This window comes from Sciurus vulgaris (genome assembly GCF_902686455.1).
Source record: "Sciurus vulgaris genome assembly, chromosome: 14".
NCBI lineage: Eukaryota > Metazoa > Chordata > Mammalia > Rodentia > Sciuridae > Sciurus > Sciurus vulgaris.
In genome coordinates this window covers 62,326,838-62,344,184 of record NC_136475.1, presented here as the reverse complement: position 1 = coordinate 62,344,184, position 17,347 = coordinate 62,326,838, and the positions used below count along the sequence as shown (strand labels likewise).

Below are 17,347 nucleotides of genomic sequence, written 5' to 3'. Positions count from 1 at the left end.
CACCATGACTGGTTTGCTTTCATGCTTCTTAAGGAGCTTCTCCGCAGTAGCTTTTGCCAAACTCTTCACTGTGAATTTTCTTGAGGGTTCTTCTTTTCTCTAGCAGTTCCCTTTGCCTTGCCTTTTCTTCAACTTTGTTCCTGTTCCGGTCCCATTATCATTCTGAGACCACTGTTGTCTGTAGTCTGTTCTTGGCCAAAATGTTATGGGGCGCATAACTGTATTTTATTCCTTTCATGTTATTGTAAATGGGATTATTTTCTTAATTTCATTTTTGGATTGTCCATTATTAGTATATATAAATCGAATAGACTTATATATTGATCTTATATCCTGCCTGCAACACTGCTGAACTTATTAGTTAATAGTTTATTATGCATTCCTGAAGAACCTTTTAGTGGTTTTTATTATGGTAAAATATACATAAAATTTAAAGTTTACAGGGGCTGGGGCTGTAGCTCAGTGTAGAGTGCTTGCCTAGCATGTGTGAGGCACTGGGTTCGATTCTCCATACCACATAGAAATAAATAAAATAAAGATTCATTGACAACTAAAAACAATTTTAAATTTATCATTTAAAATATTTTAAAATCTGCAATTTATTGGCATCATGTACATTCACAAGTTGTTCAGCTATCGCCATTATCCATTTCTAGAACTTTTTCACTATCCCAAAAAGAAAAGTCATACAGTAACTTCTGACTCCCATTCCCAGCCTCTGGTATCTTCCATTCTGTTTTGTGCTTCTGTTCTCAGGGTACCTCCTGAAGTGGATTCACACAGTATCCTCCTGTGACTGGCTTATTTCGCCGGGTATACATGCTTTCAAGGTTTCTTTGCACTGTAGCATGTATCAGCACTCCATTCTTTTTCATGGCTGGATAATATTCAGTTGTATGCAGATACTGTTTTATTCATCCCTTTATCTCTTGATGTACACTGGGTGTTTGCTCCTTATGGCTATTGGAATAATGTCATGAACTTTGGTGTACAGTATCTGTTTTAGCCCCCTCTTCAATTCTTTTGGATATATACGTGGGAGTGGAATTGCTGAATCATACAGGACTTCTATGTTTAACTTTGAGGAACTGCCAAGTTGTTTTCTACTGACCCCCCATTTTACATTCCTATCAGCAATGTACAAGGGTTCTAGTTTCCCATGTCCTTATCAACACTTGTTATTTTCTGTGTTCTGAAGAAAATTACACTCATCATACTAAGTGTGAGGTGGTATGTAAAAATTCTCTTTCATTATTGGAGAACAGTTTTGCTGGTGTGGATATCTTGTTTTTTCCCTTTTATTGCTTTCAAGATGTCACCACATTGCCTTCTAGCCTCCTTAGTTTCCAATGACAAGTCAGTTCTAATCTTATCAAGAATTCCTAGTATGTGATGTGCTAATTTTCTCTTGCTGCTTTAATCAGTATTCTTTCTGTGCCTTTTTGTTTTGGTGGTACTGGGGATTCATGCTAGGCAAGCACCCTACCACTAAGCTACATCCCCAGACTTTTTTCTGTGCCTTTTGACAGTTTGATATGTCCAGTTTGGAAGTCTTGATATGCAGATTGTTTTTCACCATCTTTGGGAAGTCGTTGCTCATTGTTGTTTTTTGGTACTAGGGATTGAACCTAGGAACTCTTAACCACTGAGCCACATCCCCAGCCCTTTTTTCTATTTTATTTAGAGACAGGGTCTCGCTGAGTGCTTAGGGCCTTGCTAAGTTGCTGAGGCTGGCTTTGAACTCACCATCCTCCTACCTCAGCCTCCCGAGCTGCTGGGATTATTGTTCTTTCAAACATTATTTCTCTCCCCTTTTCTATCTCTTATTCTTTTGTGACTTTCTTTATGTGCACGTTGATATGTATGATGATATCCCACAGGTCTTTGAGATACTGCTCATTGTACTTCATTCTTTTCTTTCTGTCCAGATTCTCTCAACTGACCTGTCTTCTTGTTTTCTGATTCCCCTGCCAGTTCAAATCTGTCAAACCCTGCTAGGGAAATTTTGTTATACTTTGTAACTCCAAAATTTGCTTCTTTTTGAAAATTTATTTTTTCCTAATTTCTCTATTGATAATAAATAATAGCTATTTGATGCAACACTGTTCCCATATTGTCTTTAAATTCTTTAGCTATAACTTAGTTCTTAGAACACATAATAGCTGATTTAAAGTCTCTTTGATTAGTCAAATATTTAAAAAAATTTTTTTTTAGTTGTTGATGGAACTTTATTTTATCCAATTCTTTACATGTGGTGTGGAGAATTGAACCCAGTGCCTCATGCATGAGAGGCTAGTGCTCTTCCACTGAGCCACACCTCAGTCCAAGGCTTCCTCAGCAACATTTTCTACCGATTATTCCTCTTCACCAATGTATGGGCCATAGTTTTGCTTCTTTGCCTATCTTGTGTTTTTGTTGTCATCAAAAACTAGACTTTTAAAGGCATATAATAGGGTAATTCTAGAAATCACATTCTCCCCTCCATGTTTGTTGTAGTTGTTATTCCTTTCTTTTCTGACTTTCTTAGATGAATTCTGTATAGTCTGTGTTCTTTTTCCATGTGGCCAGGAACACCTCTACCTTTTCATTTAACAAATGGAAAGATTTCTAGGTGGAAATGATGTCTCCCTGTACTGTGAAGGGCTGTGCAACATCTAGCAGTCAGTTGACAACTTGATCTTAGTTGTCAATTTCTTTTTCTTTCTTTCTTTTTTTTTTTTTTTTTTTTTTTTTTTTTTTTGGTACTGGGGATTGAACTCAGGGGCACTCAACCACTGAGCCACATCCCCAGCCCTATTTTGTATTTTATTTAGAGACAGGGTCTCACTGAGTTGCTTAGGGCCTTGCTTTTGCTGAGGCTGGCTTTGAACTTGTGATCCTCCTGCCTCAGCCTCCCTAGCTGCTGGGATTACAGGCGTGCACCACCATGCCTGGCCCTTAGTTGTCAATTTCTGATTGCACAGAGCCTCAAGGGTAGCCAAAGGTGAGAGGTCAGAGCCTTTGTAGGTCTTCCTGGGATATATCTGCACAGCCCTCAGCATGCACAAGGGCCTGCCATTACTGTAGCCTTCTGGATTCCCAGGGGTGTGTTGGAACTTTTGAAAGCCCCTCATGGACATCTCAGTCTCAGTTTTAATTATTTTTTTTCTTTTCTTTGCTCAGCTTCTGGTTAGCTTCAATTAGAAACACCATCATAAGCAGGTACAATGTTGAACTGTTTCCAGCAATGTTCTGGGGACAGGGCTGTTGCTGTTTGCAGTCACCCCTGAGTCAGATTGGACAAAGAAAACCAAATGTGAGCTGCCAGAAATTTACAGAATGAGTTTCCTATGGATGGAGATCTTGGTGTATTTTAAAGCTGTTCTGGCCTTCCTGTGGCTGCTAGGCTACTGGTTTTTAGTCACTATACTCGCATGGTTATTAGTTTTCAAAGCCATCGTGGATTTGAGGAAGGGTGCATGAGATGAGGGAAAGTGCAAATGCTACAAAGCTTGCTCTTCTGAGATGCAGTTATTTTTCTGGAATAAATTCACCTTGGATTGTTGCAGTCTGTAGTGCTCTTTGTCTAGAAGACTCAAGAAACCACTGGGTTTGTTGTGAGAAGGTAAGAGTAAAAGGATAGAGGCAAAAATTGACCTAATTAAATTAGAACAAATTTTTTTTAACATGGAAATTTAAACTTTTAATGTGGTTAAATCTATCATTTTTTTTTTTATTATAAACAAATGGGATACATGTTGTTTCTCTGTACATGGAGTAAAGGCATACCATTTGTGTAATCATAAATTTACATAGGGTAAGAACAATACTTTATTTGGCTTTCAGAGGTATAATTATGAAGATTATTTTAATACATGTAAAAAAAGGAAAGAAAAGATTTTTTTTTTTTTTAAAGCAACCTCCTTTTCCCTAAATTTTAACAATTCCTTTCTAAGACTCAGGTTCAAAAACTGGTTCTTCCTCATACTATAACTTGAATAAATGATGTAATTTCTCAGAGCTGGTTTCCTCAGTTGTAAAATGGACGTAATGTTTGACAGCATCGTTGTGGAGAAGGGAAGTAAGATCACATAGGTGTGAAAATGCTTTATGAGACAGTGAAGTGCCTGCTTAGCATATGCACCAGAGGTTAAGTTGTGGGGTTTTGGAGAGAGTATGCAGATGTTGCAGTATGTAACTAGAGCATTTGGCATATATATATATTTTTATATATATATATATATATATAAAAATAGCAAACTTCACAAAATTTTCTCTATGTAAATTTCTTTGTATAAGTTGATTTACCTTTCAAAATTTAAATAGTTCAAAAGTCAAAACAATAAAAAAGACATGTCAAGCCTATCGCCTCTGCCCTTTCCACCTTGCTTCCTCATCCTGCTCTTCATGGAGGAAACCCTTTTGTTTCCTGCCAATATTCTTATCCAAATGTGAGAAAATATGAATATGCATCCTCTAAATGCTATCTTATTTGCAATGCCATTGTGAATTCTGACACATTTTGTGAGTCATCAATGGCCAAGAAGTCAATGGGTCAGTTACACAGCAATCACTAGGCTAGGGTCCAAATCTAGGCTTGCTGACAATTACCTTTCTGCCCAGTGAACTATGAAGTAGGGTAAGTCTTCCAGGAAACTGTATAGTGCTGTATTCTTTAAAATATCTACCTTGCAGATTGGTGGACCAGACAGTACCCGACTGACTTCTCGTTTGGGGAACGAGTATGTCAATATCATGAACATGCTTCTTTTTACACTCCCTGGAACTCCCATAACTTACTACGGAGAAGAAATAGGAATGGGAAATATTTTAGCCACAGATCTCAACGAAAACTATGATGCTGTAAGTTTAATACAATTTAATCATGCACCAGAGCTGTAAAATCAAATCCTAGTTCTTTTGCCAAATCAGATTTTTTCCTATTCCATTGCTGCAAGTCAGTTACTTTGCTTTTCTTTCTTACTGTTTTTTTGCTGTAAGAATCATAAGCTTTCCTGATCAAAAACGTATTAAAAATTCTGTTTTATGAGCCATACAATTAAATTTGTTGGGCAGAGTCAAGGAATCTATATTTTAAAAAATATTTTGGTACTGGGGATTGAACCAAGTGGTTTTAACCTCTGAGCCACACCCCACCCCTTTTTACTTTTTGACATGGGGTCTCACTAAGTTGCTTAGGGTCTCACTAAATTGCTGAGGCTGGCCTCAAACTTGTGATACTCCTGCCTCAGCCTCCTGAGTCACTAGGATTATAGGCATGCACCACCACGCCTGGCAAGGAATCTGCATTTTAAAGATGTTTTCCAGCAGGTTCTTAGGCACACCGGAATTTGAGACCAGTGGCTTTGTTTGGAATATTATTCATTTCCCTTTACCTGAAACATGGAGAGCTGGGAGTATTTCTTCAACCTTTACTCGACCTGCAGATCTCATGACTGTTGCACAGCCTTATGTTCTCCCTGTTTAATCCAGAGCCACACAGTTAGCTTTTCTTTGAGGCTCAGGCTCTCCTAATTGTGTTGCTGGGTGGATGACCGATGCTGAACCTTTAATTTGTATGAGTTTTCCTAATACTTGGTTAAGGTGAAACATTTTCTCTGTCAGCTTCTCAATTTGTTTTTGATCACATGCAATAACCAGTTTGGATAAACGAGTAGGATAGAATTCAGGCTTGCTTGTACCTGCCCGTGTTCTTGAATTTGCCACAACTTTACCACAGAGAACACAGCACATTTTAAAATCCCAAAATTACTCAGTTTTCTGAAAAAGCAGCAAAGCTTCTAAGCATGTTAAAGTTCATTTATTATGGTCTATTCAAACTCAAGCTATTAGCTATTTTCCAATTAGGAGTCTAAAACTGGTGTACATATTGAATGTTAAGGCTTTTTCATCATGAATAATGAATGTACACATTAGCTAAAAACTACAGGGAAGTAAGTATTTATTAAGTAAATAAGAAAGGACCAAAGTATCTTTCACTTAATAACATTGCTTTCTCTTTCTGGTCTCTTGACACAGAATACCCTTCTCTCAAAGTCACCAATGCAGTGGGACAACAGTTCAAATGCTGGGTTTTCTGAAGGCAATCACACCTGGTTACCCACCAATTCAGATTACCATGTTGTGAATGTTGAGGTGAGTATCAGTGGAAATTTGCTGATTCCAGAAACAAGAAGTGAGTTTCTGTACTGACAACACAGTCACCCAGTGTGTCTAAAACCTTAACTAATAGTCTAAATCTGTCAGGGACTTCCCTTGCAGTTTTCAGTTTGCAAATCATATTTTTGTAAAAATCCAAACTGGTGAATCTGAAGAATCATTCACCACATAAAGCTCTTCATCGGAATGACTTTTAGTGAGACCTTTGAGCTCTGAGAAAATTTTATGGAAGTCTTTCAGCAAAGCCCAGCTCTCCTTCTTCCTCCCTCTCTTCCAAAGGCAGGGAGGGAGGTCGACGGGCAGGCAGAAGAAGATAGTCAATGAGTCCTGGTTAATGTGGATCTGAGAGCAAGGCTTTTACTTGCAGAAACAGAAGCGTGTAATCCCTGCAACAGCTATTCTGGGAAAGTACATTCTTTGGCTTTTGCCTAGATTTTTTCCTGTTCTCACAGCACTGGTGTCATGCGCTAGTGAAAAACTTCACTGGGAAACGATCTTAACCGATTCAGGTGAAGGTAGATTATAGGCATAACATAAGGATACCTAACACATTTATAGTTCTCTAAGAAATCTGAAGAAACTCCTTGGTTTATTCTGATACAGAACTCATCATATGACCTTCTGTATCCACAAATGACCATTCCAAGTACCACCAATGATTCCTACATAGCATTAAGTGTTCCTTTATATCTTTAATGCAGTGTCTCTTTATTTTATTATGTCCCAAATGTTCCCATAGACCAATATGTAAGAATACCTACATAAAATGCACACCAGCAAAGATGAAAAAAAGGTAAAAACAAGTTAAAACAATGACCCCCTCCCCCCATCAGATTAGTGGTCATGAAGAATGATCATGAGTGATGCTGGGAGGGACACTAACTCCTAACTTCAGGCAATGGCATTTTAATAAAATGTTTATCCATAACAGATCTAGAAAAGAATGATACCTAACAGAGAGAATGTACTTTCTAAATGAAGGTGAAGTTAGCATTACAGAGCATATGAATGTAGAAACTGGAATCTAAACTACAAAGGAGAATTTGAGTAGAGCAAAGCTTAAAATAGCGACAAACTTCTACAAGGTCAGCAGAAGGAAAAAAAGGACGAGAAGGCCTAATTCTGGGGCCTTTCCCTAGTTTACTGTGGAAATCTCCCAGAAATGAGAGCACTCCCCCCTCCGCAAAACTGAAAATAGACTACCTGATAAAAGGACTAGAGTTGAACTGGCCTCAGACATTTCAACTGGATACTAAAACACATTAGAATTTTATTTTGAAAATTGTAGTGGAAACTTAATTCTAAGCCGAGAATCCTTTATCTACTCAAACTATCATTTAACAGTAAGATTAAAACAGAGATGGAAAAGACAAGACCCAGAATTTACCATGTTTAGCCAATTTCTCGAATAATCAGAGGACTCTAGCAAAACAAAAATGAGCCTAAAGGGAGACCCATGTACAAAAAATAGGAAAGGAACTAACAAAACTTAAGGATAATTTTTGAAGCATAATGTAAAATAACATTCTAGAAAAAAAATCTGAGTGGCTTTTTTCTATATGGGGGCTGGTGGAGATGAGTGGAGAAAGAGCAGGTACGTGAAAGCAGGCTAATGTGTACAGAGGATGGAAAAAGAGTACCTCTGGATTCAGCCACTCGGGAGCCCTTAACCCGCAAGATCATTGAAATGAAACAATTAAAAATTCAGTTCCTAAGTCATATTAATACATTGGGTGCTCAACAGCTAGCTAGTGACTACCACACGGGGTGGTACAGATATAGAACATTTCCAACACTAGCCAGTATTTTTCTAAATGTTGAGAAGAGTTTACATATTGAAAGACAAAAATAGATAGTAAGAAAAAATCCACATATAAAAGACACAGCTAAAACAAAGGACACAGAAAAAAATTAAAAGATATAGTAGGCAAATAGTAACAGAAAGCAAGCTTTCAACTTAGCTGTCAAAACAACAAGCCGAGCATGGTGACACATGTCTATAATCCCAGTGACTCAGAGGAGGCTGAGGCATGAGGATTCCAAGCTCTGAGACCAGCTCAGCAATTCAGCAAGGGCCCAAGCAACTTAGTGAGACCCTGTCTCAAAATAAAAAATAAAAAGGGCAGGAGATGTGGCTCAGTGGTTAAGTGCCCCTGGGTTCAATCTCTAGTACCAAACAAACAAAACAAAACAAACCAAACCAAAAATATATTTTTTGACCTAATCTTTCTATTCTTAGGTATTTGTATCTCATATGCTAAAGTACTGTTTGTAATAGCAGAAGACTCTAGAATGATTTAAATATTTTATTAATAGAAAACCAATTCAATCAATTATGGGACTAGTATGTTGCTTTTAATATGAATGAGAATTTGAGAATAGTTGTATGTATTAAACAATAAAAAATAGTCTAGAAGGTAACATGCTACCATTTGTGTAAGAGAAAATGTCAGGCTGGGGTTGTGGCTCAGTGGCAAAGCGCTTGCCTACCAGGTTCACACTGGGTTTGCTCCTCGGCACCACATAAAAATAAGTAAGTAAAATGAAGGTATTGTGTCCATCAACAACTAAAGAAATATTAAAAAAAAAAAAAAAAAAAAAAAGAAAAGTCTACCTATGTTTGCATAGGCACAGAATTATTTCATATGATGTATAAAAAGAGGGAACACACAGATAGTGTCTGGGAGAGTAGCTGGGAAGCTAGGCAAAGACGGAAGAAAAACTTTTCATTGTACACATTGTTCTTGTAATTGAATTTTACACTGTGCATGCATTTGTCTAGTCAAAAAATGAAGTTATAAAAAGCAGGTTTGGAAATATTTAATAGCAGACAAAATAGAATTCAATATGAAAAGCATCATGAGACAAAGGCAATCAATTTTCAAAAATTGAAAAACGATAACAGTCCACTAAAAATCATGAATCTTTATGTAACAATAGCTTCAAAATATATAAAACAAATACTCTGAGAAATGCAAAGAGAAACTGACAAATCCGTTATTATAGGAAGAGATTTCAAATTAGACAAAAATAACAGCTAACACTGAGCACTTCTTATGTGAGCAGCACTGAACTATGTGCTTTTCATGCATTACCTAGGCTACAGAAAATGTTAGTAATAAGTTTGACTAGTCGTACACATGTACCATAAATATTTTGTACCTGATAAACAAAGAATACACTTTTTCTTCAAACACCCATGAGATATTCATTTAAGATACGTATTAAGCACCCACCCCTGAACAACAACAACAACAACAATAATAATAACCACCACCACCCCAGAAAACATGGCTGGCAAGAGTACAATGAAATGAACATTGTTGATTTGGCAACAGCTCTTATGAAGAATAATTTGGCATTATGTATCAGATGTCCATACTCTTTGACGTAGTAATTATCTTTCTGGTAATCTATCCTAAATAAATATCCTTAAAAGATGGGGGAGGGGAATAAAATTATACAAAAATATTAGAAATATAAACATTAAAATGACATTTATGGAGATTACATAATAATAGGAAAATGCTTAAAATGTTAAAGGGGGGAAAAAACAAGATAAACACATTAAATTATGTATGTTTTATATAGTTGTAAAATAAACCCAAATATTTAATGGACTTATACTGCCTTTTATGGTTTTAAAAAAAAACCCTACAATACCTAACTTTCACTTTAGGCAGATTTGTGTGTTGTGTGTGTATTTGTAATTATCCATTCTATCAATCATTAGCTATGCAAGAAACATATCTGCTGAAGTTACATGATCTCTGCACAATAGCAATTTACATGATTCCAACAAAAGGGGACACATAAGTCCAAATTCATCAGAAATTCTGAGTCCATTGCCTTGATGGCTTTTTTTTCTCCTACGCATTTGGCAGTTATACTACAGCCTAGAGTAATTTCATGTAGGCAAGTTAACTATGGTTAACTTAGATACAGACATTGTTTGAGAATCGAGTAGAGTCAGTTTGTTTCTGCAGCAGTTCTAAGATGGAGCAGAGCAGTGGCTTCCAGTTGGGCTCAAAACCTGAATTTTGCAATTTCTATTGGTTTTTATATAAACTATTCTTATCTACTTATTAATGCTTATATTGGCAGTTATTTTAAGGGGAAAAATGGAAGCAAGCTTTGGGGGAAATAACTCCTTATTAGATAATAAAATATTAAAAAAATTTCTTATAATCAATCATTTATGTAAATGTTTTTTTTAAAAATAGGTCCAAAAGACTCAGCCCAGTTCGACTTTGAAATTATATCAAGATTTAAGTCTACTCCATTCCAATGAGTTGCTCCTCAGCAGGGGCTGGTTTTGCCTTGTGAGGAATGACAGCCACCCTCTCGTGTACACAAGAGAGCTGGATGGCATAGACAGAGTCTTTATTGTGGTTCTGAATTTTGGAGAAGCAACACAGTTAAATCTACAGGAAACGATTTCAGGTCTTCCTACAAGACTGAGAATAAAATTAAGTACCAATTCTGCCTCCAAAGGCAGTGAAGTTGAAACACGTGGCATTTTTCTGGAGAAGGGAGATGGCATCATCCTGGAACACAACATGAAGAACCTCCTTCATCACCAAACCGCTTTCAGAGATAAATGCTTTGTTTCCAATCGAGCGTGCTATTCCAGTGCATTAGACATATTGCACAGCTTATGTTAGGAACCTCTATGAAAGAGATGGTGATACTGGTATTTGGTTGTTGGAACTTCATGTACAGTATGCTGCAGGGGTAAACTTCATGAACAGTCATTAATTCTTAGACATTTCAGTAGCTTGAATGTAACTGCTTTAGGAAGGATCCTCAAAGGTTTGAAATAAAATGTTTAAATGAAAATTTTTGCTCGTAGGAACATTTAACTTTATTGAGATAACACCGATAAGCGATGTTCAGAACATGTAGGACCCAAGATTATTTGAAAGCTGTAAAGCATATAAGTGACAAGAATGTTTATCTTTCTTATTAAATTGTAGTCATAGAAACTAGAAGATAGATTCACTGTCCCAATGTCTAAAAATACTCACTAGCAAAGAGGAAGGACATTGATTTGTAAACTGTTCAAAGAAAATCCTAGTAAAACAGACAAGAACAAAGTTGTTCTGACTGGAAGGGAGGCCTGGAATTTCATGGCCTCCAGTCTTTCCCTTGTTCCTTTCTCCATGTTCTTTTAAGGAACATGATTTAAAAACTACTTTCCCAGGCTAAGGCATGTATGCCAGTGGAAGAGAACAGTACAGCGATTGTAATACAGACCTAGCAAAACTGGATGGAGGAGCGACTTTAAAAAAATTATCTAGTAACTTAAAATCTCACATTTGCTAATTACCCAATTTGGAAATAAGACTATGAAATATTTCCATGTGTTTCCAATTCTCAATTGAACGTAATATTTCAGAATTTTAGGTATTTCTTAAGATCCTCGAAAACACTGGTGCTGTCAAGTCCAAGTTCCTCATACAGGAATTTAATCTGGGCTGTAATCTAAAAGAAACACATTTTAAAATTAGAACTTTGTGGTAAAATTCTAGTGTTGTAATTCTTTCTTTGTTTATCCATCTTCACCTAACCCTGAAGCCAGTAATTTATGGCTGGAGTATTTCTATTCGGGATGGAGACAGAAGCTTCCAACAATCAAGATTCAATTACCTTCTTTAACAAGAGTTTCCTCATCAAGTACACGAGAGAACCTTTTCTCTTGCTTGACCCTTCTTCCCCTCCTGGGTCTCAGCTACAGACCTGACATCTGTTTTTTTGTTTTTTTCTTTTAAATATATTTTTTAGTTGTAGATGGACATAATATCTTTATTTTATTTTTATGTGGTACTGAGGATTGAACCCAGGGCCTCATGCATGTTAGGCGAATGCACTACTTCTGAGCCACAACCCCAACCCAGACCTGACATTTGTGAAGCAACTCTGTACAAACCCTGCTATAACACTGATACAACCATCTTTCTGTGGTCAACTGAGAACATACCTTTTTGTGAGAATCTTCAATCACATGATTCCCTCCGGGTTGAATATCTAAAATAATATTGGGAGCCTGATAGCCTGAAAGAGTTAACATATAAAGCAATTAGGAAGTCTTTGGAAGATTGAGACCCATGTCTTTCTTTCCTTTAGTTTTTTGGTACCGGGGATTGAACCCAGGTACATGAAGTTACAACACAACCAAATACCAGTGTCACTACTACTACTGAGCCACATCCCCAGTCCTTTTGCTTATTTTTTTAGAGTCAGGGTCTTGGTAAGTTGCTTAGGGCCTCACTAAGTTGCTGAAGCTGGGTTTGAACTCACGATCCACTTGCCTCAGCCTCCCAAGCCACCGGGATTACATGTGTGTGCCATTGTACCTTGTGAGACCATTTCTTCTCTTCCTTCTGAGTACTTTATTTAAATAAAGGAATAAGGTGAAGGCAAAGGAATAAGGCAAAGGAATAAGGGCGAAACCACTATAACCACCACCAAAGAAAGGGGAGGGGCAAGCAGCAGAAGACAAGTTTCTAAACTAGGGTAAGTGGGAAGAGGCCCAGTGGCTGAGGAAGCTAGATGGAGCAAGATGTGACTATGGAGGGAGTCACCAGCTTTGTTAGAGTCAGAAAGACTCTGACTTGTAGGTAGGTCCTCTTGGCATGTCTTGGCATGCAATTTCAAGGCAAAAAGGAAAAGTTCTTATTTAATTAAAGTGAAAAGAACCCTCTAGAAGAAACTAAGCAGCTAGTTTGGGCACTGAAGCTCCAAAGCAAAACCCTCAAAATCTGTCTTTCAGAGATTCCCAGGAATGATATCTCAATAAATATCTTTAAATGAATAAATGATTGCATGAGAGTACATCTCCAAGTTACAGCTGATATTTAAATTTGCTTTTTCTTTGTGTCCTTTGAAAGAGGTGAAGTGGTTATAGTTTTATATACTTTAACTGTGTAATCAATAGAAAAAAATTATTTGTCCTCAATCATGGTCTGATGATTTGGTTTGAAGCTTGAAATGCATTACTCTGAGCTGTATGCTGAGGGTTCTAGCCCATCAGCCACATTCCCCAGTTCCTGGAGGTCTCCTACCTTCACCTGTGTCCTTAGCATGCTCCATGATGGCTTCCTTCAGTTTCTCAGTATAGTTAACAATTCCTTTCAGAGGTACACGTTCATCATTTTCATAAGCTGTGATGTGAATTGAAGGATAATGCTAAAAGAAAATACATGCATAAAGAGTTTATATTACTCCTTATGGTCTCTTCCATTAGACTGTAAAAAAATAATTACCTCTAATTTTTTCCCCTAAGTGCTAGAGGCTTTTTTGTCATTTGATATTCTTGAGTGAGCCTACTTGTTACCTAGTTTATTCTTGTTTAAAAAGAGCATGACTTCATCTCTAGTAATTAATTTATAGTTTTCCTGAAGTATTAAACTGAAACAGACAGAGCATGCACATAATGGTGCTGAAAGATGTTTGGGTATCACAGTAGAAACATCTAAAACCACTACCTACTCCTGCCTCATCACAGTTAAGCATCCCTTTATCTTCTCTGTTGCTTCAGGACAGGATATCACAACTACATTTTCCCTACCTGAGGTTTAATATTTTGATAAGGGCAGTAACGTTTTATGTAGTTCTTGTGTTTTTCATCAGATGAGGGATTCCCCCACTCTTCTAGTTCTTCTAATGTCAGAGGAAGTGTAGTGTCCATCATGGTGTTGAGAACATCCAAGAAAGGTGCCTAATAAAAAAAGTCAAAGAAACTTATACTTCATCTATGAATTTGGCAACACAAGTTTCAAAAAAATATTACTTTCTAAATATATATACTGATATAAGAGAATACATGTCAAGAAGTCATCGGATTCCTAGAAAATCTGGAAAATATTCAAGGAAAGAGAAAAACCACCACTGGCTCTTAACCAGAGTAAAAACATTCAATAAAATGAGGCTGCTTTTTTTCCTGTCTGGCCTTATAGCCTTACACTCTTTGGTTCAGACGCTTTTTAGCTTTTTCTCATATTACCAGTAACCACATCTAGTGGGCTCACCTGTAATTCTTTTTGGCTGCTGAGTCTCTGAATGCTTTTTCTGCATTTGGAAAATTGTCAACCTTACCAGACACAGCCTGTCTCTCACTGTAGAGACACTGTAGAGATCTTTCTATCTTTCCCTGAAGCTTAAGAGTAGTCAACAATCTAGGTGTCACATCAGACACATGTGCTCCAGACTTTGGATGGAAAGTCAGTGATTCAAGGAAGTACTGATCATGGAGAATGTTTTTTATAAAAGTGTGACATTGTCTCCAGTTTGTAGAAGTGGCACTGTTAGCAGAGGTGATTTGTGCTTGGCAGTGGCAATAGTGGTAGCTTTGTTGGGCCAGTTCTGTATTTGCCTGGCAGCCTCTAACACTGGTTCTGAATACCATTTAATAAAACCCCTTTCTGCTTAAATAAGGGTTTTGCTGCTTGCTATTAAGAACTCTGAATCATTCATGAACCCCTATTGGTGGATATTTTAGGCTGTCTCTAATTCTTCACTATGATAAGCAACATGGGCATAAATACCCATACACATATATTTCTAATATCTAAAAATAAAGGTAGTACCATTTTCTTTATATTATAAACTATTCTGGTATTACTATCTTTGTGGCTTAGCCCAGCATCCTGCAACTCAGTATTTTTGTATTTTTTTAAACAGATTTATAGGGCTGGGAGTGTAGTGTAGTTCAGTTGTACAGCACTTCCTAATGTGCCTGTGGCCCTGGGTTTGATCTCCAGCAATGCCAAAAAGAAAAAAAGAACCTTTAAAATAGATTATGGATTAGGGCTATTTAAAACTTATTTACTTACTATAAATAAGTAAGTATACACAGTGTATACACCTCTCCCTCAATACAACACTGAAAAACCCTGAAAATAATTTAATTTCTCCATTCCAGTCATTATTTTCCAGAATAACTAGAAAGCAAGAGAATGATAGGTGAAACCAAATAGCTATAATATATCTTAATAATTCTGAACACTAGGAAAAGACTGTAGAGCATTTTCAGAACACAGTATTTCAACTAAAGTATAGGAAAATTACACCTCAAAGACTACTGAGAATGTAGTATCTAAAAATAGCCCTTAAATTCAGTACTGATGTAATCCCAGCAGCTCAGGATGCTGAGGCAGGAGGACTGTGAGTTCAAAGCCAGCCTCAGCAAAAGCAAGGTGCGAAGCAACTCAGTGTATGTGAGACCCTGTCTCTACATAAAATACAAAAAAGGGCTGGGAATGTGGCTCAGTGGTTGAGTGCCCCTAAGTTCAACCTGAGGTATCCCTTTTCTACCTCCCTGCAAAATTCAGTACTGAAATGTTGATGGGCAGTAGTGTCAAACTGACTAGGAGTCACAGAATGCATAGCACTCTGTCATAGATGCCCCACCCAACTTTTGGAACTGTGAGGCATATATGCTTCATCTTTTCTGCACAAATTCTAAATATTCTGACAAAGAGAAAATGATCAACGGGAATAGCCATTAACCTTTCAGTGGAATCCTCAAAAATTAGTAAAGAACACTATCAGAGAATAATATGTACAGAGTAAACAGATTAAAATTATTTTAGAAGTTCTCCTAGAGCTACAATTTTGTTTAAACTTAAACTGTGTTACATTCTTAGGCTGTGGTAAAACCATAACAGGAATTTTTTTTCTTAGAACAGTCTATGATTCAGGCCTGCATTTTGTAAGCAGAGTATACTTACCTCCAAAGTCACAGCTCTCAGGAGCTCTGGATTAGAATTACACAATGCTCCCACAAGCACCCCTCCAGCACTGAAAGCAGTCAGGGTTGTTAGACTTGGCTGAGAAAAGCCTTGGCCATGAAGCGTCTTAATGCAAGCCTCTAAGTCAGCAAGGCCATTGAGTTTTTTAGTTAGCCGGCCATCAGCATGCCACTGGAGGCCTAACTCACCACCACCTCTGAAATTAAAGGGCAAAAAAGTTTTAGTAGAAAAAAAAAATGATACAGATTTAGGAAGAGGTCAGCAAACTATGATTGGAAGCCTGTTTTTTTTTTTTTAAATCTCCAGCTAAGAACTATTTCTACATTTTTAAAGGCTAGGGAGAAAACAAGAAGGAATATGCAACAGAGACTGTGGCCTAAAAAGTTTACTATCTAGGTTTTTTTTAAATGTGTGTGGTTCTGGGGATGAAACTCAGGAACCTGGTCATACTCTACACTGAGCTACGTTCCCAGGTCACTACCTAGTTCTTCAGAGAAAAACATTGCTAACCCCTAATATGGACAACAAAAGATTGATCCAATAAATAAGTTTTGAGTGCCTCCCTACTACTTATCAGAGATTGTCTAAGTGTCTGCTAACCTTAAAAATATAAACAAGAAAATATTCCTGTGGAGATCAGAATTTTGTAAAGAAAGAAAAGTTACAAAGCATTGGGGTCACTGCTATAACAGTGTACTTAGGTATCAAAGAGCAGAGGAAAGAACGTCCACCTTTAAGATTAGGAGTACTATGAAGGAAGAATATGAATTTCTAGAAAGGCAAGGAAATGCCTCAAGACAGGTAAGATGCAACATGTAGAAGGGCAAGGAGGTAGCAGAGCATGTGTTTTGAAAGGACATGATGATAGATGCCACTAGAGGTAAGCCAAATCATTGAGAGCATTAAACTGAGCAATTTGGATTTTGTTCTGGAGATGGAGAAATGGGAAGGATTTTTAGCAGAAACAAAATTATATCTGTGTTGGGCAGGTGGTGTATGCTTGTAATCCCAGTGACTCGGGAGGCTGAAGCAGGAGGATCACAAGCTCAAGGCCAGCTGCAGCATGTTGGCAAGGTCTTGATGAACTTGGCAAGCCCTGTCTCTAAATAAATAAATAGATAAATACATATGACTGGGCATGGTGGCACCTGCCTGTAATCCCAGTGGCTTGGGAGGTTGAGGCAGGAGGATCTTGAGTTCAACGTTAGCCTCAGCAAAAGTGAGGTGCTAAGCAATAGAGTGAGACCCTGTCTCTAAATAAAATACAAAATAGGGCTGGGGACGTGGCTCAGTGATTAAGTGTTCCTGGGTTCAATCATCCCTATACCAAAACAAAAAAACCCATATATATGTGTCTCTATATATGTAGAGATATGTATATATAGATATGTATATATAGATATGTATATATATTTTTGTGTCTTGAATATAGCTAA

General features: G+C 37.3%; 2 protein-coding genes across 6 annotated transcripts in view; one reads left to right on the top strand and one right to left on the bottom strand.

The window, feature by feature from the left end:
• Positions 1–10,998, top strand: part of SLC3A1 (solute carrier family 3 member 1) — a 36,193-nt gene extending 25,195 nt beyond the window's left edge. The window contains exons 8-10 of the mRNA XM_079109768.1: positions 4,675–4,842; positions 6,019–6,135; positions 10,383–10,998. Of these exons, the coding sequence (XP_078965894.1) occupies positions 4,675–4,842; positions 6,019–6,135; positions 10,383–10,823 (726 nt within the window). The 3' untranslated portion in view covers positions 10,824–10,998. The remainder of the gene's footprint in view (positions 1–4,674; positions 4,843–6,018; positions 6,136–10,382) is intronic.
• Positions 10,999–11,504: 506 nt separating this feature from the next.
• The window catches only part of PREPL (prolyl endopeptidase like), a 34,666-nt gene continuing 28,823 nt past the window's right edge, over positions 11,505–17,347 (bottom strand). For 4 of the 5 annotated variants that reach the window (XM_079109767.1, XM_079109766.1, XM_079109764.1 and 1 more), the window contains 4 exons: positions 15,891–16,107; positions 13,730–13,879; positions 13,224–13,347; positions 11,932–12,213 (listed from right to left, as the gene is read on the bottom strand). In XM_079109767.1, coding sequence (XP_078965893.1) covers positions 12,029–12,213; positions 13,224–13,347; positions 13,730–13,879; positions 15,891–16,107 — 676 coding nt within the window. In that variant the 3' untranslated portion in view covers positions 11,932–12,028. Of the gene's footprint in view, positions 11,644–11,931; positions 12,214–13,223; positions 13,348–13,729; positions 13,880–15,890; positions 16,108–17,347 lie in introns of those variants that run through there. The other variant, XM_079109765.1, reaches the window with a different exon arrangement.